This window comes from Aythya fuligula, chromosome 26 (assembly GCF_009819795.1).
Source record: "Aythya fuligula isolate bAytFul2 chromosome 26, bAytFul2.pri, whole genome shotgun sequence".
NCBI classification, from domain to species: domain Eukaryota; kingdom Metazoa; phylum Chordata; class Aves; order Anseriformes; family Anatidae; genus Aythya; species Aythya fuligula.
In genome coordinates, this window is record NC_045584.1 from 1,334,680 (window position 1) to 1,362,167 (window position 27,488).

At 64.8% G+C, this 27,488-nt stretch overlaps 3 protein-coding genes across 3 annotated transcripts; 2 read left to right on the forward strand and 1 right to left on the reverse strand.

Annotated features, from left to right (window-relative positions):
* The first annotated feature begins 5,135 nt into the window (after nt 1–5,135).
* Nucleotides 5,136–7,100, forward strand: TM6SF2 (transmembrane 6 superfamily member 2). The gene is made up of 8 exons (XM_032203919.1): nt 5,136–5,297; nt 5,474–5,577; nt 5,713–5,795; nt 5,917–6,041; nt 6,126–6,227; nt 6,334–6,426; nt 6,530–6,649; nt 6,900–7,100. The coding sequence occupies exons 1-8, from the start codon at nt 5,136–5,138 to the stop codon at nt 7,098–7,100; spliced, it is 990 nt and encodes a 329-aa protein (XP_032059810.1).
* Nucleotides 7,101–8,155: 1,055 nt separating this feature from the next.
* Nucleotides 8,156–12,705, forward strand: HAPLN4 (hyaluronan and proteoglycan link protein 4). Its single transcript, XM_032203827.1, has 5 exons — nt 8,156–8,256; nt 9,221–9,338; nt 9,641–10,003; nt 10,607–10,909; nt 11,730–12,705. Exons 2-5 carry the CDS (start codon nt 9,221–9,223, stop codon nt 12,065–12,067), a joined length of 1,122 nt encoding a protein of 373 aa, XP_032059718.1. The 5' UTR covers nt 8,156–8,256; the 3' UTR covers nt 12,068–12,705.
* An 883-nt stretch (nt 12,706–13,588) lies between these two features.
* On the reverse strand, nt 13,589–27,428 carry NCAN (neurocan). The gene is made up of 15 exons (XM_032203828.1): nt 27,371–27,428; nt 22,462–22,541; nt 21,149–21,550; nt 20,446–20,620; nt 20,240–20,367; nt 19,838–20,131; nt 18,852–19,751; nt 17,641–18,750; nt 16,968–17,084; nt 16,743–16,856; nt 16,401–16,559; nt 15,939–16,021; nt 15,707–15,851; nt 14,671–14,853; nt 13,589–14,555 (listed from the first exon to the last, which is right to left on the reverse strand). The coding sequence occupies exons 2-15, from the start codon at nt 22,532–22,534 to the stop codon at nt 14,266–14,268; spliced, it is 4,173 nt and encodes a 1,390-aa protein (XP_032059719.1). The 5' UTR covers nt 22,535–22,541; nt 27,371–27,428; the 3' UTR covers nt 13,589–14,265.
* Between the last annotated feature and the right edge of the window lie 60 nt (nt 27,429–27,488).

The window sequence follows — 27,488 nt, forward strand, 5'->3', positions numbered from 1 at the left end:
GTTTTAATCACTGAATTACGGGAAAGAGCACTCTTGCCTTGAGTTTTCAGAGGCTCAGGGCCTATTCTAGATTTCTTTCCTTCCAGACATCCTAGAAAAAAATTAAATTTGGGGCTGGGGGGCATTTGTTTTCCCTCAGTCCAGCTACTTGGCATGTGATTCTCTCTTTGTTAACTTTTCTTAACATCATAGAGTCAAGGGCTTGGCTTTCAATAAAAACATTTGAAACCATGAATTCGGTAGGGGTTCATTCTGGGAAAAGGGAAGTTTGTGAGCACCTTGGAGCTGGGTTGGCTGCTGGGAAGCGTGCCCCACGTGCTTTCACTACGGCTTGTGCACAGGGAGGTTGCACGTGGTATGGCTAATCAGCATAGGCACCAAGCATGGAAGATTGGGAAATAATGATAGGAAAGCTGGCAGCATTTTTAAATGGTTAAGGTCACTGTGACAGCTGTGCTTTCCTGCGAAGTTAGGAAAACAATCCCTCTGGGTCCTCCCTGGAGCGGTGCTGCTCAGCCCCTGGTTCCTGGCTCACCTTGCTGGGGTTTGGCTGGAGAGAGCTGGGGCTGCTGAGCTGATTTTCCTCGGTTTCCAGAGACTGGAGGACCACAGGGCAAATTTCTCACTCTGCTGGGTTTTCTGTACGGGTAGGGACGTGCAGGGAGGCTGTTAGAGAGTGGAGACTCTCTGAATTTCTTTTTTATTCCAAGCACACGTAGCACGGCATCCTTTTAGTACCAACAATGACCTGGTCACAGCATGGTCTTAAAGGCAGGGTGAGCGCTCGTGGACGGGCTTTCTGCTGTTCCTGATTGAGTCTTTAGAGCTAATCTGATACTACAGAGATTGCTGTGTTCTTGCCTGGCGTCACGTTGGCAAAAGTTGTTTTATTCTTTTTATTTCAACACAGCGGCCTTGGTTTTCCTGAGCCCCTTCTGTTTTGATAACGTGTGCAGACCGCGCTCATCAATACCTGCTTTTCTGCGCTCTGTTTTCCTTGTGTCATTGTAAATAATGCAATATTCCCCGTGCCCCTGAGAGCAGCAGGCAGGGGTCAATTCTGCAGAAACTCAGCAAGCCACTTAGCGCAGTCCTCCTCCTTGCCATCATTACCTACAAAGCAGGGATTTCATCTTCAGAAACCTAATCAGACACGCTTGTGGTGGCGTGCTCGGAAGGTCACCGAAGTTGGGCTCTTTTGGATCAAAGAACGAATTCCTGGTGCTCGTGGCCGAGCACGAGTGCCCGTGCTGACCATGTTTATGTGGCAGCACAGCACAGGAGACCCCGCTGCAATCGCCTGGCTGGGGAGAGGCAAAGGAGCTGGGGCTCGTTTGTCTTTGCAAGAGCAAGAAACCTGCTGGGACACTTCTGGAGCCTTCGGTGGCTTGGAAGATCTGAAGGTTATCACTTGAGCTGCCCCTCATTACCTGCTTTCACCCTTTTTATTATTTTACAGGCTGTCGTGCTGCTTTTTGGACAAGTGGGGCTGCTGGGTGGCTTCTCAGCCCCAAATCAAGCCTCATTACCGAGCCCCGGAGACTGACCCCTTGGTGTTAGGCTCGTGCCCTTCCTTCCCCGCGGGTCGTGCTGCTCCTCGTGGCCCTGCCTCGGCGCTGACGGGGCACGCGGGTGTGTTCGGAGTCCTCCGGCACCCGGTGGTGATGAGCGAGCCCAGGGCAAAGTGCAGGGCAGTTAATTCAGTCCCCGGACTCTGAAGCAAGAGGGCAAAAGAGTGACACAGTGGCACGGTGGTGGAGGCTTTGTGGGGAAGGTGAAAGGTTGAGCGGCCGCCTTCGGGGTCCTCTAAATGCCGTGGGATTTTGTAAACCTGTCTCTCCCCGGGCAGGTGCGGAGGTGAAGGTTTGTGCTGGAGGAGAGGTGGAGAGGAGGAGGTCAGGTTAATGCCGGGCTCCCAGCCGGACGCGGAGACCTCAAAGCTCCTGCTTTCTGCTCCGTTCAATTCCTTACTGAAGGCGTGGATGAAGTGCTGCCTTTCAAGCGCTTCTCTTTGCCTCTTACAGATCTCAAGAGGTGCGTCCTCTTGGCTCTTTTAAGTGCTTAAGGGTTCCGGAATGAATTGAAAAAGAAAAAAAGAAAAAAAAAAAAAGAAAGAAAGAAAAAAAAAGAAAAAAGCCCAATCCCCAAACATTCAAAGCCTCTTCTGGAGCGCATTTATTCATCCCCCACCGCCGGCCGTGCCGTGCCTCCAGGCAGCCCTCGAGTGCTGCAACCCTGTGGTCCTGCAGTGAGGCCGGGGGGGCTCCTGGGACCCCCTCACCCTTTTTCAGACCCCCCAGGGGGTTTCACCTTCCTGCTGGGGGCGGCTCTGGCTCTTTAAGGGCGCTGCCTCTTTGCCCAGCCTTGGGGCCGAAGTCCGGGCTCCCAGCGGCGGTGGCGGTGGGGATGCAGCTCCCCGCCGTGCCGGGCGCGCTCGCCCCTTCCCTGCTCGCCTTCCCCTTGGCTTTTGGTGTCAGCAGCTTGGTGGCACTGGCAGAGTGAGTGCGGGTCTGGGACCAGCCTGGGATAAAGCTTCTGGGGCAGGGTGCTGGGTCTGGCCGGGTGCTGGTGGCAGCGATCCCAACTGGGGGGCAACTGGGGCGAGGTCCGGTCCTGAACTGGTGCGGGACGCTGGCTCCAGGCTGAGGGGTGTGAGGGGGGCTCGGGTTGTCCCAGGATAAGGCTGTGGGGTCAGGGAGCTGTCGGTGGGAGCAGACCCAGCTGGGACAGCCCCTTGGGTCCCATCCGGACCTGGAGAGGGGGGAGCAGCGTTTGGGGCATGGAGCTGGGGTCCTGCTGGAGCCCAAGGCACAGCACCGGGTCCGGGGTGCTCCTGCCCCAGCCGAACCCATAGAAAGGCCGCTGCGGGCTGGGACTGTGCCGACGTGGTTCACGGCTGCGTTTATGACATAAATCCTGTTATCAGCGAGCAGACATACAGCCGGGCTGCTCAGCCTCATTGCACAACGCGCAGCGTGGCCGGGGTCGCCGCTTCCCAAACCCCCGGGGACTGGGAAACCCAACAGAGCCGTGTTCTGGCTGGTCAGCGCTCCCCCGGCTCTCCATCACCCTCTCCTTGGGCATTTTTAGCAGCCCTGGGGGGTTTTGGTACCGAGTGGCTGTGCCACCAGCTGCTGTCAGCTCTCTGCGTGGCTCCCCGGAGCTCTGCCACCACCCCCCTCGCTCGTTTTCTTTCCCTTTGTAAAGCCACCCCCGGCTGCTTGCTCCTCTCTTATTTCCAGTCCCACGCTCAGGAGCTCTGGGCTCTCCCCTTATCCTTTTTCTCAATTTTCTGTACTTTCCATCCTCCCCTTCCTACCAGGACCCCATCCTCCTCCTCTCCCCTTTTGTTACGCGTTCCTTTGCACAGCTGATTTCTCCTTCGGCTTTCCCGCTGAGCACCAAGGACTTTCAGCCAAACTTCTCCTTGCAGAACCGAGGATTTCCCAACCTAAAGCTTCACTTTAAAACCTCCAGATTTTCCTTTGCATTTTTTGGTCTTTCCCTTCCACCCCCTGGGCTCAGCTCATCCCTTGCACCCGCGCAGCACCGGGGCTTTGCAGCCCTGCCACTGGGGCACCCGGATCCATCCCTCTGAGCCTCCCAGGCTCTTCTGCTTAATGTGACACCAGATGAAACCCATCAGTAACTGCTAGGAGCACCAGCACCTCCAGCGTGCTGCCCAAATTGGAGCCCGTAACAATATTATTCTCCTGCCCTCGCATTGCGTGGATGGGGCAGGGATATGACTCTATGTTTCTTGATCAGGCTGCGGTGCTGAGCGATGCTGTCCTCAAAGCGCCCCCCTCGCCCTCGCAGGGGGACCTGGGCACCCCAAGCACAGCCCCCAAAATGCTGCGGGATGTGGGACGTGGCCCTGGTGTGCCCCAAAACCCATTGCACGCAGGGTGACATCTAACAGAGCCCTGTGCCGTGCTGCTCCGCCACAGCGCGCGTTTGAATTTGGAATTAATCATTCCATGGGAGCAGTTATGGTGTAATTAATTATACGCTGGTAATAACGCACTTAGGCGGAGACGGTTCAATTATTTGATGGAGTGTTTGTTTTTGTTGAGTGGCTGTTGGGTTTGGGCGCCCAGTGCGTGCAGGGGGGGTGAGGAGCAACCCAGCCCCACTCGGAGCTGCTTGTGATGCCCATCCCATCCCATCCCATCCCATCCCATCCCATCCCATCCCATCCCATCCCATCCCAACATCCCATCCCATCCCATCCCCTAGAAGAACATTTCTGCCCACAGAAGGCAAACTCGAGCCTGGGATTGCTGGGGCTGGTAATTGGAGTTTCTCCAGGGCAAGCTGTTGACACCAGCGCCTGTGCAGACAGTTAGCCAGGGCTTTACGTTTTCCTTCCCTTTGGTAACAGCATTAAAGGCTTGAGTGAAAAATGCCACGATGTTTTCAGCTTTATAGCATGAGAAGGCGAAGAATTGGCTGGACCAGACCTGTAGCTATTCCAGCTAATGCAATTGCTTCTTGGAAGAGAAGCAGCAAGCTCAGGACAGATTTCCCTACAACTTGTTTGCACTCTTAGGACAAATTTGCAGTATTTGTCTTCTCACTGCTGGTTTGCTTTATAATCGGTTTACACGGCCTCTTACAGCAGTCCATCAGCGAGCAGCCACCGGTGTTCAAGTGGGCTGGCAGCTCTGCTCCTCAGAAGGGAGATGGAAATCTCAGTGATTCCAACTCAAAACGCATTTTGGGTGAAAACCCAGCTTGTGGCCACAACGGGGTGCGTGTGTGTAGGGTTCCTGCCCATCCTGCCACAGCAGCCTCATCCAGGCAAACCCTTCCCATGGAACTGGACCTGAAATTCCCCTGGGTTTCACCTGCCCCAGTGTTATTTCAGGGCCTGGAGATCTGTCAGGAGCAGGAGATGCTAAGGGGGTTCACCGGGACCAGGAGAAATAGGGCACAGGCTCGTGCACGGGGTGCCACCCCCCCTGCAGGGTGCCTGAACCCCCCGACCTGTCCCACAGCAGCCCCCTGGTGCTGACGGTTGTGCTGGTGCTCGCCGGCCTGGTCTCCATCATCTACTTCCTCCGAGCAGGGAGCTACTTCCAGGACCCCCTGTTCTGCGGTGAGTCCCTCGGGTGGGTGGGTGCCCGGCACCCATGGCCCAGGCGGTGGGGAGGGGGGGGCTGCGCGCTGAGCCGGCCCCCCGCCGCCCTCCCGCAGTGTTCGTGGCGTTCTCCTTCACCTCTGCCGTCGACCTGATCATCTCCCTGGAGGAGGATGGCTTCGTTTCTGGCTTCGCAGAGGTCTACGTGAGGGAGGTACCGCCTCGTCCTGCCTGGGGGGCTCGTGGCGAGCGGCTCCGTGCGCACGGGCGCAGCTCCTGCTCCCCAAATCCTTGGAGCTGGAGTGCGCCCAGAGCAGCCAAGTCCCCTGGGAAATGCGGGAAAAATGCGGGAAACCCCCAAAATCTTGTGATGTCTCTCCCCCCGGGCAGGGCGAGCCGTACCTGCGCACGGCGCACGGCATCATGATCTGTTACTGGGACGGCGTCGTCCACTACGGGCTCTACCTCGCCATGATCACGGCCATGAGCCAGCGGTGAGCGGGGAGCAGAGGGGGTCCCGCTGCCACGCGGCACCTTCCCGGGGCTCGGAGGGGCCGGAGGGGTGCCGAATTTTGGGGGAGGGCAGCTCTGAGCCTCGCAGAGGGGTCTGATCCCCGCTGTCTCCGCAGGAAGAGCTACAGGAGCCTGGGGCTCTTCTGGCTGGGCTCTCTGATGATGAGCATCGTGGTCTTCCTGCTCGGGAACCTGATAGGTACGGGGACACGGAGGGGGCCTGCTGCCAGCGCTCGGCTCTGCCAGCACCCCCAGCTCCTGGGGCAGTGGGTGCTGGCACGGGGCTGGGCGCCGTCGCCACCCCGTGCTCTCCTCCCCAGGCAAATACAGCTCCGACATCAGCCCTGCCTTCCTGCTCAACGTGCCCTACGTCCTCATCCCCATCTGGGCTGGGGTGAAGCTCTTCCAGCAGCCCCGGGCCTTGCCGTGTCTCACGGCGGAGCAGGTGAGCCAAAAAGGGGCAGGGAACGGGGGGCAGAGACTTCAGGGAGCGGAGCCCAACCTGTGGTGTTTTTTTACCCCCCCCCAGGTTGCAGAGGAGCAGCGCAAGTGGCTCCACCAGCGGCCCCAGGACGTGCTGCTGGTCCTGCTCTTGGTCCTGGTGGCCGCCTTCACCTTCTTCAGGGGCATGGTGAGCGCTGGGCGCCTGCAGGGGGGGGGTTCCATGGGTGCCGTGGGGAGGACGGGGTGGGCGCATCCACCCTACGGTCACTTGCATCCCCCCTTTACCCCTGCAGGTGATTTTGGACTGTCCTGCTGATTCCTGCTTCGAGTACATCTACCAGCACGAGCCCTACCTGCGCGACCCCGTTGCCTACCCCAAAGTGCAGGTGAGGGTGGCCGGGGTGGGGTGGGGGGATAGGGGTGGATCCCGTGGGGACCCCCCCGTGCCGTGGGGGGACTCGGTGACCCTCCGTGTCCCCGCTCCACCAGATGCTGCTCTACTTGTTCTACGTCCTCCCCTTCTTCTGCCTCTGCATCTACGGGCTGCTGCGGCCGGGCTGCTCCTGGATGCCCGACTGGAGCCTGGTGTTCGCCGGAGCCGTGGCGCAGGTGGGGGGCTTCAGTCCCAGCCAGGAGGGAGCGAAAAGGGGAGGGGGCTGGGGCCGTACCCACATCTGGAGCAGCTCCCAGAGCCGCTGCCGGAGCCCGATAATTACTTTTTCCTCGGTGGATCTGAACGGAGTGGGTAAACTCGACAGAAATAGGCTGGAGCGAGCTGGCGGATGCAGAGATAGGGGGCACAGGGGGGGGCAGCTTTGGGGCCGGGCACCCCGTGCTACCCCCTGCCTTGTGTCCCCAGGCTCAGTTCTCCCACCTGGGCTCCTCGCTGCACTCCCGCACGCCCTTCCCCTACCAGACTCCCGAAGACGTCTGGTGGAGCTTCCTCGTCACCAACGTCCTCTACGCCTTGGGGCCGCAGCTCCTGGCCCTCCGCTGCCTGCGCCGCCCCGCGTTCTTCCTGCCCAGCGCCCCCACCAGCATGGGCAAGAAGTACCAGTGAGGGGGGGGCTGCCCACCCAAAAAAAAAAACCACCTGCAGTGGGGCCGAGCTGGCAGAGGTATCCCCAGGGATGCTCCGGTCCCCGTTCCCCCGCACCCCAATGTCCCCGTGGGGTGCTGGCGGGGGGACCTGGTGCACCCTGCAGGGAAGTGGGGGGGGCTGGGGGGTGTCGCGAGGCCCCCGGCCCACCCGGATGCTCCCAGGAAAGACGGGACCACGCCAGGGAAAAAAATGTTTACAAAATAAAGGAGTTTGGGTCCGGCTTTGTAACCCCGCTGCCTGCACCCTGTGCCCTCGGCTTTGTCCCCCCCCCCCCCGTGCGCCCCCTGTGCTGGCTGCAGGGGCTGGGGGCCAGGGGGGGGGCTCCCAATGCCTGCGCTGCCCTTGCCTGCCCTTGGTGCTCGGGATGGGGCCGGGGATGCTCGGTGCGTGTGCAAGGGATGCACGGGTGTGTGCAGAGGCGTGGGGGGGTCTGTGCACACTTATGGGGTTTTTGTGCTCACTTCTGGGGTTTTTGTGCTCACTTCTGGGGTTTTGTGCACACGTGGGGTCCGTGCACACGCGTGTGGGTCTGTGCACACACATGGGGTTTTGTGCATGCCAGGGGGGCCGTGCACACACATAGGGGGGCTGTGCACACTTAGGGGGGTTTGTACAGACTTATGGGGTTTTGTACAGACTTATGGGGTTTTGTGCACACTTATGGGGTTTTGTACAGACTTATGGGGTTTTGTGCACACTTATGGGGTTTTGTGCACGGGTTGGGCTCCATACACACATGGGTGTCCATGCACCCGTGTGCAGGTGCTGGCGGTGTCTTGGAGGTGCCCCCTCACACCCTCGCCAAACCGAGGGTCCCCACCCGCGCCCCCCCATACCACCCCCGGGTGCTGCCCTTGTAGGGACCGGGGACAGAGCCGGGGTCACCCCACAAACCTCCCAGCGCCCCGGGAGCCGCCGTCCCGGGGTGCCGGTGCCGGTACCGGTGACCTTGGCGAGCCGGGCGCCCTGCGCAGCGCCGGGAGCCGGGGCAGGGCCGGGCCGGGCTCCCGGTGCCGCCCCCTGCGCGGAGCCGCACCGGCAGCACCGGCAGCACCGGAGCTCTCCCGGCCCCCCCCCGGCACCGGGCACCGGGCACGGGAGCCGCGGAGCCACGGTGAGTGCCGGAGAGGGAGGTGGGGGGGGGGGGGGGGCCGGGACCACCCCCCTATCAAGCCCCTACCCCCGGTACCGGGACCCTTCTGCCGGTGGGAACCGAGATTTGGGGTGTAGGGGGTGTGTGTGGGGGGGTCGGAGCGGTGTCCCCCCCCCCAGCACTGCGCTGCCCGCCCCCGGTTCCCGGTGTCCCGCAGCCCCGGCGCTGTCGCCGCAGTGCCCCGCACTGCAACACTGCACCGGGACCGCCGCCGGGGGGGGGGGGCACGGGGGGGGGGGGGGACAGGGGATGCCCGACCCCTACCCGGCCCCGGGACCCTCTGGGGGGGGCCGGGACACACGGCCCGGTGCCACCGCCCCCCAGCCGCGCACCCTCCCCAGCCCCCTGCGCCCTGCGCGGGGGTCGCAGCCCCTCGGCGAGGCGGGTGGGGGGCAAATGTGGGGCACGGCGGGGAGCGGGGATCGCAGCCCCCCCCCCCGGGCACCCCATGGAGGGACAAAGTCCTCATTCCCCAAGCGGGATTTGGGGTTGTTCCCAAAAAAGGGGGGCTGCAGGGCTCGGTGGGCGGTGGGGAGGATGGGGGGGCTCGGGCGGCCGCTGCCCCCCTCCCGCGCCATCAGTTCAGTTTCCAGATGTGCCGGCGCTGCCATAAATAACTAAAGAGATCCAGCCCGCAGCGTGTGCCATGAAATATTCATCCCGGCTGTAACTGAGCGGGTGAAGCGGAGTTCAGCGCCGACGCAGCCCTTGGGGGGGGCCCCGCGGGGTGGGGGACGCTCGGCGGGGTGGGGGCGACGCAGGGTCTGGGCACTTGGGGTGGGTGGGGGTCCCTGGGGCTGTTTTATGCAGGGTGTGGGGTGGGGACCAGTTGGGGCTGGGGGCTCTGATCCGCTGCTCTCCCGGCCTCTCCCCCCAAACTGGGGGTGCTGGGGGGTGCTGAGGGTTCTCCCCCCCCCCCCCCCAGATGCGCCCCCGAGGGTCCTGGGCCGCTGGCCCGGCCGTGCTGCTGCTCCTGGTGGGCGTCCTCGCCTCCGACACGCCGCCCAGCCCCCGGGGACGGAAGAAGGTGGTCCACGTCATGGGTGAGTGGCCTCGTGGGGGGGTGCAGCAGGGTGCCAGGGTGGCCCCCCCCCCTCCACGGGAGCCTGCAGCCTTCGGGGTGTTGGGTTTAGCGTTCATTAAAGCACAACGGAGCTGCCCACGTGGTCTGCAAAGCCCCGCAAAAGAGGGGAGTTCCACCCCAAAAAGGTGCTCCCCACATCTCCATGTGCCCCCTGACCCCGTTGTCCACCCCGTGGCTCCTTCCCACTGTGCAGGGCTAAACTCTGTGCCTCCGGGGCAGGTTTGGGGACGGGGAGGGCGCTGAGCTCGGTGTCCCTTGCAGAGGGGGACAGCGGGGCCGTGGTGGTGCAGACGGCCCCGGGGAAGGTGGTGACGCACCGGGGCGGCACCATCATCCTGCCCTGCCGCTACCACTACGACGTCTCGGCCCACGACCCCGATGAGATCCGCCTCAAGTGGACCAAGGTGACGGAGCCGATGGCCTTCGTCGACGTCTTCGTGGCCCTGGGGAAGGCGCGGCGGGCGTTCGGCAGCTACCGCGGGCGCACGGCCCTACAGGAGGACGGCTTCGGGGACGCCTCGCTCATCATCCGCAACGTCACCCTGCAGGACTACGGCCGCTACGAGTGCGAGGTCACCAACGAGCTCGAGGACGACACCGGCATGGTCAAGCTGGACCTTGAAGGTAGTTGCACGGCACCGGCCCTTTTGGGGCATGGCGACAAGGGGGGGACCCCGGGTGGCCCCATGGCATCGTCCGTGGGATGGCCAGGACACCGTTCCCAGTGCTGTCCCCGAGCTCAGCTTTACGGCCGCTTGTTTTTCCCAGCGTGTGCCGTGTTTTATTGCATCTGTTATTGGCTTTTATGGTTGCTCCAGGTTTACGCGCTGGCAGCTCGTAAATGGCAGAGACAGATAGCAGCACGGCCTCGTAAAGCACCGGGGGTCCGGGACGCGTGGCAGCGTCGGTGCCGCACGTGGCTCTGAGCTGAACGGCGGCCCCGCTGCCTGTCGGGATGGGCTGAGACATTCTGGGGGTGCTGAGAAAAGGATTAAAGCTTTTTTTAGGGGTTCGGGAGGCACGGCCACGCTGCTTGGGTTGGTGCGCACTCGCTGCGGGGACACCGGGGTTCGGTCCCATGCGGGCACCACCGTTGCCCCATGCCCCACAGCACCGGGCTGCTCCGTAACGCACCGCCCTGATGCAGCTGCCCCCTTGGTTGGGTGCAAGGGGGGGACCCCAGGGTGATTCCCACACGCCCCAACCCTGCTTGCTGCCCCCCCCCAGGTGTGATCTTCCCCTACCACCCGCGCCTGGGCCGCTACACTCTGAACTTCCACGAGGCGCAGCAGGCGTGCCTGCAGCAGGACGGCATCCTGGCCTCGCACGACCAACTGCACCAGGCCTGGCTGGAGGGCATGGACTGGTGCAACGCGGGCTGGCTGGAGGACGGCTCCGTGCAGTACCCCATCTCCCGGCCGCGGGAGGAGTGCGGCCGCAAGGACACGCCGGTGGGGGTGCGCAATTACGGCTACCGGCACAAGGAGAGCGAGCACTACGACGCCTTCTGCTTCACCTCCAACCTCAACGGTAAAGGCAAGGGGGTGCAGGGGAAACTGAGGCACTTCTCCGCTTTTTAGCTGGATTGGGGGGTCTTTTCCCAGCACCGTGGTGGTGGTTCCCCATGGAGAGAAGGGGATGTCCCTCTCCCGTTCCCCCTTCACTCTGGTGCTGGGGTCCTGCCAGGTGCTGCCCAGCATCTCAGCCCCAGTTGAGAGCAGGAGCTGGCTGCACGTCCCTGCCCAGGGCTCCCCATCTCATCAAGAAGGTTTTAGTGCTGGGAACCCTCCTCAGGGATCAGGACACATCCACGTGCCCCTGTCACCGGCCAGGCTGGGGTACCCGGTCCCTGGCAGGCTCCTGTATTCCCCGGGCAGGAGCAGGGGACAGAGGTAATTGCAGCAGCAAATGGCCCGGGTGATGGATGAGGCCGGGGCCATGCAAGACAGATCGGAGCCAGGAGGGCTCTGGGGCTGTGTAAATTCCTCCCGGCTGGCAGGGCAGCACGGAGGGGGGGCTCTGCGGATGTTTATTTAATGGTGGCAGGCAGGATAAATAGCGGGCGTAATCGCCACCAGGAGCCAGCGCCGGCCGCCGCCACGCAGCCCCCATAAATCTGCCCCCGCCAAGGGGCCGGCTGCTCTCCTCCTCCATCGCCTTCATCTGGGGGGGGGGTGAGGGCATAAAGGGGGTGTCCTGGCTCCCCATAAAGGTGGACGTGGGGCTGAGCAGCCCACCCTGAGCCTCCCTTCCCCGTCTCCCACCCATCGGGTACCAGACGCTGCGCCCCAGCCTGGTCCCCACCACGGACAAGCCCCTTTTTTATTCCGCCCCCCCCCCCCCCTTGTAGGCAAAGTTTATTTCCTGAAGACGTACCGCAAGCTGAGCTACGCCGAGGCCGTGCAAGCCTGCAAGAACAACGGGGCGGCCGTGGCCAAGGTGGGGCAGCTCTACGCCGCCTGGAAGATCCAGCTGCTGGACCGCTGCGAGGCCGGCTGGCTGGAGGACGGCAGCATCCGCTACCCCATCGTCAACCCGAGGGCTCGCTGCGGTGGCCGGGAGCCTGGCGTGCGTAACCTGGGCTTCCCGGACAAAAAGTACAAGCTTTTCGGGGTGTACTGCTTCAAGAAAGCTGGAGAGGCTGCCCCCGAGAAGGAGCAGGGCGGGGGGCACCCTAACCGTGTGTGATGTGGCTCCCCAAACGGGGCACCCAGCCCCGCGTGGCTGCGGAGCATCCTTGGACTCTGCTGGGAGCCCTCCCCCCCTGGGGTTGTGGCTCTGCACATTGAACTGGAAGAGCCCGGGCGGTGGCAGCGCCTGCTCCGCTGTCACCAAAGCCCAGCGATGCTTGGGGGAAAAAAACTGAGGCACCGGGAGGGGAAAGCGCTGAGCCACCCGGCAGGAGGCCCGCGCTCGGAGCCGGTGCCAGCTCCCCAGCCCACCTGCAGTTATCGCTTAGAAATCAGTGCATTGCATGTGCAAAAAGCCTGGCAGGAGCAAAGCAGGACCGGGTTCGCCAGCTCCGCGCTGCCGCCGGGGCTGCGCAGAGCCAAACCCAGCCTTGGGGACGCCACAGGTCATGTCCCCAAAATCGTGTCGCTGGTGCAGGCTGAGCCACGCACCCGCAGCGCCTGCTCGGGGCTGGGCGCTGCAGCCTCTCGCCTTCGCGCTTGGCTTAGAGCAGAAGCGGCCGTGGCCACCAGATGCCCGCAGGCACTGGCCCAGGCCCCGGACCCGGCCGGGCGCCGGCTCCAAGTTTCGTGCAGCCCCAGTGCTGCGAGCTGGACTTAGGTGAAATAAAAGCTTCGGCTGCTTTCGAGAGCTGAGCCAGGCTCCTGTGTGTCCTTCTGCTGGTGGCTGCCGGAGAGGGGCCTGGAGGGGCAGCGTGGGCGCAGGAGGAACCCCCGGGGTGCTCTGAGCCATGGGACTGCGCTCACCCCACGTCCCCACCTGCCTGCTCCTGATTTCTGCCCTTATTCAAAGCCCCGCTGACCCCGGCACCACCACTCCCCCCTCCCAGCTGGAGCTGAGCTCGCTTTGAGGCTTCCCCAGGAGCATCCCAGCTGTGGCAACCCTACAAATTTATCAGGACCAGCCCCAAGCGAGCAGGGGGAGCAGTTCCAAGGCACCACGGTGCCGGCAGCAACCCGTGAGCCCCCGCGGGGACAACAGGGCACAAAGAGGGGACGGGGACCCCGCTGTCCCCCATGCCGGAGGGGGCTCAGCAGCCGCGTGGGGCTTCCCCTGCGCCAAGCCCAGCTGAGCACAGCCCATCCATCACCTTTACGGCCTCCCAGCACTGATGAAAATAAATAGCTGCTGGAAGGTGACACTCCTGGCCACCGGGACCCCCAGGAGGGGAGCACGGGGCATGGGGGGGCCACCGGTGCCCCAGGTGATGGCTGTCACCCGCTGACGGATGGCAGCCGGGGCGGTGGCACAGCCCCTGCACCCGTGGCTAACGCAGGCAGCGCCCCGATGAATTCATCAGGCTCACCGCCGGCGTGACTCATGAGCAGGGCTGGCGAAACGAGCCGGCGGAGAAGGAATGTGTCTGCTTCAAATTAATTTCGGGGTGGCAAAAGGAAGCAGATGGAGAGCGCCGTTACCGCGCGCCGGGTCCCGGCCAAGTCAAGCCACTTCGGAGGGACCGTCCCCGGGGTCCCCGCTCCTCCAGGAGCCCAGGAAAGCACAGGGTGGGGGCCACTGAACTGTTAAAAAAATTTATTAAAATGTCCAGCAGTACAGAAACGCAGAGAGTCAGAAATGCCACGGAGGAGGAGAGGGGGGGGGAGAAGGGGAACGGGACACGGCAGTCACGTCGCAAACAGCAGAGATCAGAAAGCGCCGTACACACACACACGCCAACTCCAACGGGGAACTGACAATGAACGGAAAAGGGAAAATCCAACCCCAAAACCAGCCGGGAGGGCCCTGGTGCGGGGTAGCCCCGCGAGCCGGGGCAGGAACAGGGACGGGGACCCCTTGCCAGGCGTGGGGACGCCCCGCGGGCAGGAAGACGGGGAGGCTGTTAAAAAACTGGAGCCATCCAAGGGGATGCGATGGCCAAGGGCAGTCGGGGTGATGGGTGGGGGGCTGCTGCATGACCCCCTCCCCCCAAAAAACCCGGTGGAGGGGACCAGACCCCAGCAGGGGCAATCAGCCAGCTGCAGAACAGCCCCCCCAGGGCTCCACGGGGATTTGGGGGTCCCCGTGCGGGGCTGGGGGCTCGACCTTGGGGGTGCGGGCACGGCCCCGCGGGGTCGAGGACTGAGCGTGGGGCATGCGGGGAGGGCTGGGGACGCACACGCTGCCGCCCCCGCCCGATCCTATTCCCTACGGGGCCGGGCATCCTAGGAGCTAAAGCAAAGTGGGGGGGGGGGAGGTTATAAAAGAGGGAAGGGGGTCGGGTGGGAGGGAAGGGGGTCGGGAAACGTCACCACGTCCCATCCCAGAGACGGCTGGTCCCGGGGCGCCCGCGGGGGCCCTTGTGCTTGCTGCTCCCCCCCCCAACCCCCATCAACCCCGGCTCTAGAAGTAGTGGCCCTCCTCCATCCAGTCCAGCCGGAGGTGCTTGCGGTGTTTTCGCCGCTCCTTGCGGGGTTTGTGGTGGTGGTGCTGGTGGTGGGGGTGGCTGTGGCGGTGCCGGTGGTGCCGCCGCGCCCGGTGCGACCGCCTGGCTAACGGGGGGCAAAGAGCAAGGGGGCCGGGGAGGGGGGGGGTCAGGGAGCCCCCAAACCCACGCACCGTTCCCAAACCCCCCTCCCACCCCTCCCCAGGCCCCCACTAACGTTTTGTGCAGAGGATTTTGGGCCGGTCCCACTTGCCGTTGCTGTGGCACTTGATGGTGGGGATGTGGCGCTGGGTGAAGCCCTCCTCGCACTGGTAGCGCACGCTCGAGTGGATGCTGTACTTCTCCTTCTTCTTCCCCACGACGAAGGCGTTCTCCACCTCCGGCGGGGGCCCGCACAGCACTGGGGAGAGGGGGGGACACAAACCCCTCGTCAGCCACCACCCGGATCCCAGCCACCGGGAGGGGGACGTGGGGACACCCCCCACATGCCGCCGGTTCCGCGAGGCCGAGCGGCGGCGACGGCTTCGTGACAGAGCCCGTCCGTCGAGGAGGGGTTCCTCTGCCAGATTCGCAGCGAGGTGTTCCCGAGGATTTACATAGGTAATTAACGGCCTTATCGGGGCGAGCACATCGTTACGCGGGGCCGGCGGGAGAGGGAGGCGCGCTCCTCCGGCTCACAGCGAACAGCTGGAGGTTAATATAACTTTCAAGATAAGGAATGAGGACTTAATAGTTTTAACGGCGGCAAATTAAGCAAATTAAAGCGGAGAGGGAAGAATTAACCATGGGGAAAAAAAAATATATAATGGAGATTAAGGGGAGCTGCTCGAGTTTTCCTTGGGGAGGGGCTGGGAGGTTTCCTGAGGATGAGGAGGTGCCTGGAGGCTGAAGGGTGGGGATGGGGATGGGGATGGTGGGGACCATGGGATGGGGATGTTGGAGGCCATGGGATGGGGATTTGGGATGAGGATAAAGGATGAGGATGGAGGATGGGGATGAAGGATGGGGATGATGGGGGTCATGGGATGGGGATGTTGGGGGCCATGGGATGGGGATGTGGGATGAGGATGAGGATAAAGGATGAGGATGGAGGATGGGGATGAAGGATGGGGATGATGGGGGCCATGGGATGGAGATGCTGGGATGGGGATACTGGGAGCCATGGGATGAGGATGGAGGATGGGGATGCTGGGATTGGGCTGGGGCTGCAGGATGGGGACCCTGGGGCCGCCCCTATCCCTCCTGTCTCGTACCCGTGCCTTTCTTGCAGATGTAGGGCAGGTTGTAGTTGCAGGGCACGTCGTTCCACTTGCCGATCTCGTGGGACACCAGCACCACGCAGTCCTCGCCGCCCGCGAAGAAATTGTCGGGTTGGTTCTCCCTCCAGTTCTCGTATTGCTGGTGGGAGACGAGGGGGGGGAGGTGATGAGAGCACCCACACCCCACACCCTGCGCCCCAGCAGGAGCCACCTCCATGGGTCTCACCAGGCCGGTGTTGTCCGTCCACTGGAAGTCCTGCTCCACGATTCTGTCATTGAGCCCGATCCAGGTGTTCTCGTGCCCAAAACCTGGTGAGAAAGGGGTGAGGGGGGGTCCCCAACCACCCACACCCGCACCCATGGAGGTGAGGAGCACCCAGGGGTGCCGGTGCCTGGAAAGCTCCAGGAGCTCTCCAGGCTGCAGGGTCCGTGGCTGGAGAGTGATGGGATCCTCCTGCTAGGGCACGAGGGACATGGGGACCTGTGCCAGCACCCAGGGGACCCTCTCCTCACCCACTGCCCCCTCCAGACCCCGAGCCCCAACAGCCCCAATGTAGCATGAAAATGACCCAAACTGGAAACACAGGGAGCAACCCCAGCATCGCAGGGAGTGCTGAGCACTGGGATGGGGTCAGCCCCGTCCCTGGGGGGTCCCCCTGTCCCCTGCCCTCCCCCCAAAACCCCGTACTGTTGATGAAGCCGTGCTCCTCCTGCGAGTGGATGCTGGTGAGGTGCCCGGCACGGCGGCGGCAGTCCCTCTCCGCGTCCTCCCAGGAGCGCCGGCGGGCGAAGTAGCGGTAGCAGTGGCCCTGGAACTTGTGCCAATTGTGGTCGCAGCCCTCCGTGTCTGCGGGGACATGGGGACACCGGGGACTGCGGCCAGCCCCCAGCACCCCGGGGTGCACGGAGGCGCTCCCCACCGCAGGGGGAGAGGCTCCTGGGTCCCCATAGGGGCAGGGGCTGGATTTGGCCAGCGATGCTGCCCACGGAGGTGGGACGAGGGGGCTGCCCCGTGCCGCTCATTCCCCACCTTTCTCGCAGCGGCTGCCCCCGTAGCTGGGCAGGCAGAGGCAGACGAAGGAGTTGACCTCGTCGATGCAGGTGCCGCCGTTCTGGCAGGGGCTCGACAGGCAGTCGTCGATGTCTGATGGGACAGCGGGGGGCTTTGGGCACACCAAGACCCCCGGCAACCTCCCCTGCCCACGCCGACCCCTCCGGCAGCACGGGCACGGCACAGGGGGCACGGCACGCTCACCGATCTCGCAGTTCTCCCCGGTGAAGCCCTGGGCACAGCTGCAGCTGCAGACGGAGCCGTTGGCACGGCAGGTCCCACCGTGCAGGCACGGGTTGTTCTGGCACGGATCGGATGGAGCTGCGGGGTAGGAGCGGGTGCCGTCACGGGGGGCACCCCGGTGCTTCGCCCCCCTCCACCCCATTGCCCCCATGGTGCTGCACCAAGCACCGGGATGCCCACCCAGCCCCAGCACCAGCCCCAGCTCCTTGCTGGCAGCATGGGGACAGCGCAAACCCATTCCTGGCCCTGCCCCAGAGCCTTGGCGCATGGACCACGGCGACTTTTCCACCTCTCAGTGGCTCTAAATCTCATGTATTTTTGTTCCATATATACATATTTTTTTCCCAGACACTACCAGGCTGTGTATGCTCACCAGGAGCTGCCTCGCTAGCGATTATTATTAGCGACTGCAAATATTAAATATTTAGGAGGACGCTTTCCTGGCTCGTGTTAAGAGCTCAGCGCGCTTTGAGAAACCCCGGCTACGCGCTGAACCTGTCACAGGCACAAAACGAGCACCGAAGTCTCCCGAGGAGCCCTCTGGCTTGGGTAAAACCTCTGCCTTCAACCCGACCCCATGGGACCGCACCGCACCGTGCCCAGCGTCCCCAGCACCCCGTGGCACCGTGCTCACCGTGCCGGCTGGCGTTGCCGGTGCCCGTCCAAGCCAGCAGCTCCCTCTCCTCCAGCAAGGGCTCCTCGCCGCTCCCGCTGTCGGCATCCAGCAGCGGGGCCCCCCCGGGCCCCCCAGTTGTGGACGGCTCAAAGAGCGGCTCTGCGCTCGGGGACCCGGGCACCTCCGGCACCCATGGGTGGGGAGTGGGGGATGATGGCCAAGGGGTGTCGGTGGGAGCTGGTGGGTGGGTTTCCAGAGTGGGGGGGTCTTCCCTCTTTGCCTCCCCCGAGGTGTCCTCCTCGCTAGGGCTGGGGGGCTGCCGGGGGGCTGGGGGGTGCAGGAGATGCTCGGCTCCCTCCAGCTCCGGCGCCGTGGGGCTCAAGGGTCGGGGGGCACCCGTGGACCCGTCCTCTGCCTCCCCTGTGCCCTCCGCCGGCCACTCGGAGCCACCCCGCGGGGTCACCTCGCTGGCTGTGGGTGAAGGCGAGGGGATGTCCCCTGCCACGGGGGTGACGGCTGCTTCGTCCCTCGGCTCAGCCGTCCCTGTCCCCGCATCCCCGTACCCGGCTGGGTGCTCGTGGCCAGCTTCAGCCCCCATTTCGGGTGTCCCCTGGGGAGCTGTGGGGCTCAGCCCGCCCTGATGGGGATGGGGATGGGGATGGGGAGAAGCCGCCACCGTGGTGCCCGGGAGCCCCATGGGCAGGTGGAGGAAGGTCACTGCCTTCCTCTGCCTCTCCAGTGAGCCGTCCCCCAGGGCCCCGCTGCCATCTCCGCCGGGCTGCGGGGACGTTTCGGGGAAATCGGCCACCAGCGGGGCTGGGGGCAGCGGGGGCCGTGGTGGGATGGGGTCACCATCCTCCTTGGGAGGGGTGTCCCCGGAGAAGTCCTCGGTGGCATCCGCAGGCAGCCAGGGGGAGTCACCGCGGGCACTGGGGCCGTGGGGCGGTGACCCCTCCATGGTGACATCCTGGTGGTCGGAAGCACCGTGGGGAGCCACGGGGGTGGGTGGTGACGGTGGCAGGGACGTCCGTGCAGCCCCCCCGGGACCACGCGGGGCCGTGCGGGGGCTCCACTGTGGAGAATCCCTCGGTGACGGGGGCACCGGGGCAGTGGCCGGTGCCTGCAGCTCTGCAAGAGATGGCACAAGGTGGGGGTCCCCTGGGCTGGAGCACCCCAAGGCCACTGCCACCACCCTCCCCCTGCACCCCCTCCCACCAAGCATCACTTACTGTGGCCGATCTCATCCTCCACCTCGTTGGAGAGGGGGTAGGGACCCCCCCCAGGGGGGCTCTCAGCACCGGTGTGGGCGATGCTCCACGTCTCCACCGCGTTGGCTGCAGCCCCCTTCACCTCCAGGGCCGGGATGGGGGCGTGGGTGACTGTCCCCGCTGGGTCCCCGGCCCCCGTAGGGTCCCCAGCCACTGTGGGGTCCCCAGACACTGTGGGATCTCCAGACACCGGGGGGTCCTCGGTCACTGGGGGGTCCTCAGCCACCGGGGGGTCCCGGCTCTGCCGCTGCAGCTGGAAGTGGCGCCCGTTCAGCCCGGCGTAGCTGCTCCGTCTGGGGGCACGTGAGCTGCCCAGAGGGGTGCTGGGGGTCTCTGCTGCCATGCCAGGGACTGTCCCCAAGCCAGGCGATGCCGTCGGTGAGCTGGTGACCTCCTGGGCTGGGCTTTGGGACCGTGGCAGCAGGGCAACTGGGGGCTCCTCGGGGTCGGGGGCTTCTTGCACTGGTGGTGGTGCTGGGCTGCTGCCGGCCGGATCCTGCCGGGTGCTCTCTGGCGCCTGGTCCACCACGTTGAGGGCTTCGTCCTCGTGGGGCCACGCCGGCGAGGAGGTGGTGGCCGGCGGCAGGGCCGTGCCGTTGGCCCCGGGGATGTCACCGCGCCACGTTGCCGCGCTGCCGCTCACCGCCCGCAGCTGCTCATCCTCATCCTCCCCCGGCCCCGCAGCCCCCGGTTGCGGCAGGAGGCCGACGCGTGGGGTGTCCCCAGAGGTGGCCGGGTCCTCGCGCTCCTCCGCGTGCTCCACCAGCACGTTGTCACTGCCCGGCGGGTCGGGAGTGGGCAGCTCCTGCTCCTTCTGCCCCGCGTGCGCTGCGGTGAAATCACCGGCATCCGGCGTGTCCGCTGTGGGGAGGAGGACCGGGGGTGGGCTGGGTGCCTGGGGACACAAGCGGGGACCCGGTGGTGGCACCACAGCCCGTCTCCGTTACCTTTGTAGCAGTAAGCATCAAATTTGGAGGCCGGCTGGGGGAAGCCGGTGCGGTTGGGGAACTGGTAGAGGGTCCTGACGCCCGAGGCCTCGCCGCCGCATTTCCTGCGTGGGACCCTGATGGGGTAGCGGATGCTGCCGTCCGCCAGCCAGCCGGGGTCGCACTGGTCCAGGCCATCACGCCAGGCCAGGTAGAGCTGCCCGGTGGTGGCCAACGAAGCCCCCCGGGCCTGGCAGTGCCTCCGGGCCCCCTGCAAGGTGAACCGCCCCGGCGCCGTGGCGTAAAACACCTTCCCTGCAAGAGAGTGGAGCTCGTTGGAAAGCCGTCACCATCCCCAAGGGTGGCACCGAGCGTGCCAAGCGAAGTCCCCTGGCACGTGCCCGCCACCACGGCGCCGCTTGCCTTGCAGCTCCCGTGCGTAGCAGTAGACATCGTACACTTCCCCGGGCTCCCTCTGGCCGTAGCTGCGGACGCCGGGGAGGCTGTTGCGGTCCCCGTAGCAGCCGGGCCGGGACAGCGTGATGGGGTACCTGCGGGAGAGGGGCACAAAGGGGGGTGCTCAGCTCCGTGGGTGCCCACGGCAAGGGGTGCCCGCACCGTGCGCTTACCGCACGCTCTGGTCAGCCAGCCAGCCCGCGTCGCAGTTGTCGTAGCCGTCCTCGAAGGCAGCCTGGAGGTGCTGGGGCGAGGCGATGACGGCCGAGTTGTCCAGGCAGGCACGCTGGGCGGCGGCGAAGGTCAGCGCGTAGCGCTCCCCCGCCGGGCGGTAGTGGAAGACGACGCCTGGAAGGAGAGCGGGTGGCACGGCTCGCACGGGGTGCGCAGTGCGCGTGGCGTGCACTGGGTGCGTGAGGTGCACTGCGTGCAGAAGGGGTGCAGGGCACGTGGGCTGCGTGGCTTGGATGGGATGCATGGCTTATAGAGGGTGCACGGCTTGAAGGGTGTGCACGGCTTGTAGGGTGAGCATAGCTTGTAAGGTGAGCATGGCTTGTAGGGTGAGCATAGCATGTAGGGTGAGCAGGGCTTGTGTAGGGCACATGGGGCGCACAGCTTGCATAGGGTGCATGGCACGCATGGCTCACACGAGGAGCACAGAGCATACAGGGTACAACTGTGGGTTATGGGGCGTGTATGGGGCACAGAGCTTGCACGGTGTGCATGGCTTGCGAGGCTCGCACAGGGGACGCAGGGTGCACGGCTCGCCCAGGGCGCACGGCGCGCACGGCTCGCGTGGCGTGCATGGCTCACAAAGTGTGCACGGCTCACACGAGCACCCCCCCCAAGCGCGCAGCGCGCTGCCCCGCGACTCACCCGTCACCTCGAGGGGCAGCAGGTCCTGCTCATCGTCGATGCCGGCCACCACCTCGCAGCGGTACAGCCCCGCGTCGCTGGCGCGGGCGGCGCGCAGCAGCAGCGTGGCGTTGTAGCGGTCGCGGGGGTAGCCGGGCAGCGACACCCGGCCCTCGTAGGCTTTCACCACCTTCACCGCGTTGTCCTTGGCCACCAGGATGGGGACGTCCTCCCTCTGGCCGGTGGCCGAGCGCACCTTGCTCCATTTGACGCGGGGAGGGTCGGGGGGCTCGTTGGGCCCCAGCGAGGCGGAGGGATGGAGCAGGAAGAGGCAGGGCAGGGCCACGGGCTCCCCCAGCCCCACGCGCACAGCCTGGTGCTGCACCCGGTTGATGTGGATCACCTTCCCATCGTCCTGGGAGCCTGCGGGGAGAGGGGCCCAGATACCACGGGGATGGGCTCTGGGGCTGCTGGAAGGGTTGTCCATAGCGTGGGGGGAGCTGGGGGGACGGGAGGGCACTGTAGGGTCTTGTCCCGTCCCTGCCCTGCAATTTGGTGGCACCTGACCCCACTGGGGGAAAGCCACCCCCCCCCCAGCTGGGATAAAGCATGGCAGAGATGAAGACCTCCTCCTCTTCCTCCTTTTCCTGCAGTAATCCTGCCCCCCCCGGGCACTCTCCCACAAATCCCATAATTCTCAGAAAGCCCCAAGCGCTGCCCTCCCTGCCCTGTGGGGACGGTGGTGGATGCTCCCCGCAGAGCCAAGCTGGCTGGGGACTGCCACTAATCCCAGTGAGGACCCCCCCGGGCGCCATCCCCCACCCTATTCCCACCCCGTCGCAGCCACAAAGCTTCACCCCGAGCCTCTCACTCCTTCGGGATTCCAGAAGTCCCCAAATCCCCCAGGATCTGGACGTCACCGTGCCCCTGCCATGTAGGATGAGGACACGGGGTGGGCAGAAAGGATCCGTGGGGGGCAGCTCGGTGGAGGGGGGTGCCGAGCCAGCAGGATTAAGGGTTTAAAGTCTCGCCCAGCACGAGGGGGGGATCACAGCCTACTGGGGGGGGGGCTTTTCCCTTACTAATCCGGGGCATCGCGCGGGCACGCCGGAGCCTGCAGACCCAGCCCCCTCCTGGAGCCGGTTGTTCTTCGCCCTAACCATTCATTAGCGCTAGTAGTTCATTATTTGTGTCTGTTTCCTTTTATTGGCTAATTATCCCCAGCTACTTCGCGCCGCTGGCAGGCGCCGGCTCCTTGCTCTTCGCCCACTGCCCCTGCTCACAGCTGGGGAGGGGGGAATGGGGGCAGGATCTGGCCCCTGGGGGCCACTTACCCAGCACGGCGATGGGGAGCAGGGAGAGCCCGAGCAGGATCCAGCAGCCGGCATCCCCCATCACCTGGACCATCCTTGACCTACAACGAGAACAGGGTCGGATTCTCACCTCTCCCCGTTTACCTGGCGGCTCGCCACCGGGCCCCAAACCACCGCAGGGCCACGGTGACACCGACCCCCCGGGAGGAGCAGGAGAGCACAAACCCAGGGAAGAGTTTTTGGTTTCGCTGCCGGTGCCATCACGGTGCCATCCCTGCGCCTCCGCTACGGGGGCACGGGTAAGCCCCGGGGGTCCTGCGGGCTCCCCCCCAGCCTGGCCATGCAGGATGCGGCCCCATTAACATGCAGCGGATGCCTCCGGCTGCCGGAGCCGGTGTGGAGCATAAAACCGGCAACGCCGCTCGCCCAAAAAGCTCCCATCCGTCTGCTTCACTGCAGCACCGATCGGTGTTTTCTAAATCATTCGGTCCCCGGTCTGGGAGGGATGCTCAGCACCCCCCCCGGGCTCTGACACCGATCGCTGGCCGGGATGGGGACCGCCTGGTTTTGGGGACACGGCCCCTCAATCCCCTTGAGCTGTGGCTTTCAGCTCAGCCCGCGGCTTCCCCGCTCCCCGATGCTCCATTTTCCAGCCCTTGATTCCTCCCCCTGTCCCTTCTGCTTTTATGGGACGAAAATAGAAATCAAGAGCGAAATGGCAAGAAAAAAAAAAAGGAGACCCCCCGCGTTCGGCGCTGGAAAACGGCCTTTTGGGGGGGGCACAGAGCTGGGTTTTATTTCACCTGTTCTACAGAAGAAAGCATTTGCAGCCCCGGCAGCTGCCCCTTCCCTTCCAGGGGGGCTTTCTGCCTCCGAAACCTGCCGCTAATAAAAGCCGAGGGGGTCGCCTGGCCCCCAGCGTGGCTCCGCACCGTGCCTTAGCGTATCTGCAGGAGGGAAGGATGCGGCCGGGGACGGCCTCTGCGGCTCGCTGCAAAGCCGGGGACAGCTCTGGGATGCTCGGAGAGCAGCAGGACTTAAGGCCTGGGGGGGGGGTTCGCTCTCTGGGAAGGAAATCCCAGCGAAATCCCAGCCCCGCTGCCGCTTCCCCAGCCCCGCTGGAAACCAGCGCTCAACTTTTCCCTGATTTCCCACTACAGGAAAAAAAAAATAAATACCTAAGTGACTTGGCATGCCCAGGCGCTGGGGTTTCCAGCTCCTCCCCATTGAAATGCAAATCCTGCCTTCCTCAGCTCTCCCAGCACAAACCCTCGGTGCCGGGTGCAGGACAGGGGGACCCCGGGATGGGGATGGAGCAGTGGGTGCAGGATTTGGGTGCTGGCTGCAGGGTTGGGGTGCCCGGGAGATGCAGCACTGGGGTAGAACTGCCAACCTGAGCACCGCACTCACACACATCCCTGGGCTTTGCATCACCCCACAGTCCATTTTTTTGGCCTTTTCACCCCTGTTTTCCCTTTTTTCTTCCCTCAACACTCATCCCTGCAACTTCCAGGCCACGTCGGGGTGGCCGCACGGATCCGGAGCCGAAGGGACCCGGCGGAGAGCCCGACGAGCGGCGTCCACGTGCCAGCGTATAAATACTCCACTAAGCTCTGCGCTGTTTACCCAGAGCCGCTGTGCTGGAGATGGGTCCTCGCTGAGCAAACGCGGCCCACGCCGCTGGGTAAACATTCAATATTTTATTTAAATGTTAAACATGGAAGTTGCTCTTTGGATGCGCAGCCGCCCGCCGGGCCTGGACGGGCGGCCGGGTGGCACCGCGGTCCCACGGCCGTCCCCAAGCTGGCAGCAACGGGTGCAGGACCCCGTGCACGCAGTGCTGAAGGGGCTGCCTGGCTGTCAGAGTCCCTGACATCAGCATTTCTGCAGGTTTTGCTTTCGCAGCAGTGGCGGCACGGTGCTGGGAGGGGACGGCAGCACCCGCTGCCTCCCTGGGGACCCCAGCCCGTGGCGAGGGCGCACGGCCCCAGCTGGCCGCTGCCACCCCGACCCTCTGAGAGCACGGGGACTGCGTCCCGCTGGCACTGTGACTCTGCTCCAAGCAGGAAGACAAAGGGAGGACCCCCCCGTGTCCCTAGGCCCTGTGTCTGACACCGCTCTCAGCCAGCACCGGCCCGAAAAGTTGATCCCAAGGTCAGGGGAAGCGGCAGCAGAGCCTCCAGCCCTGCCGGTGCCAGCTCCGTGCGCAGCCCCCACCACGCGCCCTGCGGGGACCCCCCAGGAGAGGGGACATCAGGGACAGCGGGGACAAAGCAGAGCCTGGGCACAGCCAACATTCCCCCTCCCCAAATTCATTTTCTCCCTCTTAAGATGTCCCCAGCTCGGGGACCGCATCCTCGGCGCCTCGTTAATTACGGGGCCGTCTCCCTGATCCCCTAACCCCCAGTCAGCTCCAGCACGGCCGCTGGGGGAGGATTTGGCACGGGGGCCGTGGGTTCAGCCGGGTGTCACCGCGCTGTCCTCGGCCACAGCTGGCGGTGACACCAAGGCACAGAGGGTGGCACGGAGAGGTGGCGGCGGCCGTGCCACCGCGTCCCCGCAGGCTGAGCGGTGCAGGCGCTGCGGGTGGCCGCAGTCGGGGCGATGCCACGGGCTCGTGGCACGGTGATAGCCGTGGTGCCACGTGGCTGGGCCCTCTCGGGGACAAGGGAAGTGTCCCCGTGCCCTACGCGGCCCGGCACCTGCCGCAAACCGGGCAAAAGCCAAAGGAACGGCAGATGAGAGAAATTTAAAATAACGCCGGTGCAAAGCCGCCCCCCCAAGCCGGGCGAACATTTTCACATCTGTCACTAGCTGTCACCACATGAATAATTCATCTGCCTCATGAATATGCAAAGCCGGGGCTGGTGATTAGCTTCAGCTGAAACCTAGCTTAATTCCTCCCAGGCCACCGGGTGCCGGGCTGACCCTGCCACTTTTTGGGGCATTTTCTCGTCCTGCCCCGAGCCGTGGGGCTGGGCAGGGGGCAGCCGGGGGGCTGCGGACCTCGGGGTCCCTGCGGAGCAGAGGGGACACTGAGGGGGACACGTGCTCAGGGGCTCTGCCACCCCCATGGGCTGCAGCAGGATGGGGGCGCCCCCAGCTTTGGGGACCCCCCAAGCTTTGGGGGTGCCCCCAGCCCCGCGCCACCTGCAGCCGTGGTGCTGGCGCTGTGACCTCTGCTGTCCCCACGGGTGACCGTGGTCCCCAGCACCATCAGGGCACCGTGGAGCATTCGGCACCCAGCCACCCAGGCTGTCACCTCCCCGTGGGGCCGATCCTGCCCCCTTGCAACCCCCCCCCCCATGTCCCCACGTCCCTCCTGGCGGGGAAGGGGGCGAGCACCCAGGGCCCCCGCAGGGCTGCGCGGCCACGGCAGGAGCCCGGCAGCGGGGCTGGCTCCGCGTCCCCTCCTCTCTGCCCACAACAAAGGAATTCTGCAAAGCGCGCTGCCGTCACATCTCGCAGGCAACGTGATGCTCCCGCTCCCCCCCAAGCCTGCGAGAATAAATTAGCACCTCGGCAAACTGTGATCCTGGCCAATATGGGCCCTTTGCTGGGTGCGATTTTTATTAGGCAGACAGTCTGCAGCCTTTATTTTAGATTTCGCTCTTATTTTTATTATTATTTTTTTCCCACCCACCACCTTCCCCCCCCCACCCCCCCAAGCTTTTTGTCTCTCCCTGGGAGGCTGAGCGCCCGTCGCAGGAGCCCCAAAGCTCACTCAGAGTCACGGCAAACCCCAGCCCTATAGCGGGCTCGGCCACGCGCCAGCAAGCGGCCCCAAAAAGCAGCACCAGCACCAAAGCAAAAGCAGGGAGGCTGGAGGGTGCAGGATGCGGCCAGCGGGCCTGGCCCAGGGCTGGGCCTCCAGCACCTTCCTGCCCACGAAACACCGGGTGTGCCGGGGTCCTGGGGAGCCCCCGAGCACCCCAAAGCCCTCGCTGGTCCCCACACACGCATCCATCCTTCCCGGCATCCCGCCGGCCATCCCAGCCTCGCCGTGCAGCCGGGGGGATGCAGGCTGAGACTCATCCTGCCCACGGTGCCGAGCCCCCGCTGTGACACCAGCCCTGCCTGGTCCCCAGCAGCTGGGGGGGGGACACTGGGGACACCGCGTCCGGAAACTTTCCGGCTCCCTCCCTGATGAGGAAACCCCGGTGGCACCAACGGGGACCGGGCAGGGTGATGGGACCGCGGTGCCACCGGGTCCAGCACCACAGGGAGGGGACACCCAGCACCTGCCACCCTCCCCGTTGTCCCTTGTCTCCTCTCCCTGCCACCACCTCGCTGTCAGCACGCTCCAGCCCTGCCTGTCCTACTGGCCTCAGCCCTGGTGTCCCCAAGCCCCTGTCAGCACCGGTGTCCCCAGCCTCAGAGCCCTGGGCTCCATGTCCTGGTGTCCCCAGTGTCCCCCCAATCCCAGTGGTGCCAGCCCTATTGTCCCCCAACCACACTCCTGCTGCCCCCCCCGGCCGGTGCCCCCCTCATCCCCAGTGTCCCCCCCATCCCCAGTGTCCCCCCCATCCCCAGTGTCCCCCTCCCCAGTGTCCCCATCCCTCTGTCGCACCGCGCCCCCTCTCCAACCCCCCTCATCCCTTCCCACCCCGGTGTCCCCCGCCCCAAACCCGTTGTCCCCAACCCGGTGCCCGCACCCCGGAGCCGTGACAGCCACCTTGTCCCCACCGTGTCCCCTGCTCGGATCCGTCCCCAAACGGTGCCCCCGTCCCCGTTCCCGTTCCCTTTCCCCGTTCCCATCCCGGTGCGCTCCCACCGCGCGGCACCGGGCACCGCAGCGGGGGCGCGGCGCGGGCGGTGCCGGTGCCGGTACCGGTAGGGATACCGATACCGATACCGATACCGATACCGATACCGATACCGATACCGATACCGATACCGATACCGCTGCCGGTACCGGTGCCGCACGTACCTGGGGGCCGTGCTCACGGAGCGCAGGGGCTCATCGCCGCCGGAGAAGCCTCGCACCGAGCTCCCCGCCGGCACCGGGAGCTTAAAAACGGGGAGCGGAGGGAGAAAGGGAGGGGGGC

Bases quoted from the DNA above. Each gene is read 5' to 3' on its own strand.
- TM6SF2 (XM_032203919.1), top strand. From the start codon at position 5,136: ATGGCCCAGGCGGTGGGGAGGGGGGGGCTGCGCGCTGAGCCGGCCCCC. The intron at 6,042-6,125 runs GTGAGCCAAAAA...ACCCCCCCCCAG, and splicing joins CGTGTCTCACGGCGGAGCAG to GTTGCAGAGGAGCAGCGCAA. The intron at 6,427-6,529 runs GTGAGGGTGGCC...CCGCTCCACCAG, and splicing joins TTGCCTACCCCAAAGTGCAG to ATGCTGCTCTACTTGTTCTA.
- HAPLN4 (XM_032203827.1), top strand. From the start codon at position 9,221: ATGCGCCCCCGAGGGTCCTGGGCCGCTGGCCCGGCCGTGCTGCTGCTC. The intron at 9,339-9,640 runs GTGAGTGGCCTC...TGTCCCTTGCAG, and splicing joins GAAGGTGGTCCACGTCATGG to AGGGGGACAGCGGGGCCGTG. The intron at 10,910-11,729 runs GTAAAGGCAAGG...CCCCCCTTGTAG, and splicing joins CTTCACCTCCAACCTCAACG to GCAAAGTTTATTTCCTGAAG.
- NCAN (XM_032203828.1), bottom strand. From the start codon at position 22,534: ATGGTCCAGGTGATGGGGGATGCCGGCTGCTGGATCCTGCTCGGGCTC. The intron at 20,132-20,239 runs GCAAGCGGCGCC...ACTCTCTTGCAG, and splicing joins CTACGCACGGGAGCTGCAAG to GGAAGGTGTTTTACGCCACG. The intron at 15,852-15,938 runs GTGAGACCCATG...GTCTCCCACCAG, and splicing joins GGACGGACAACACCGGCCTG to CAATACGAGAACTGGAGGGA.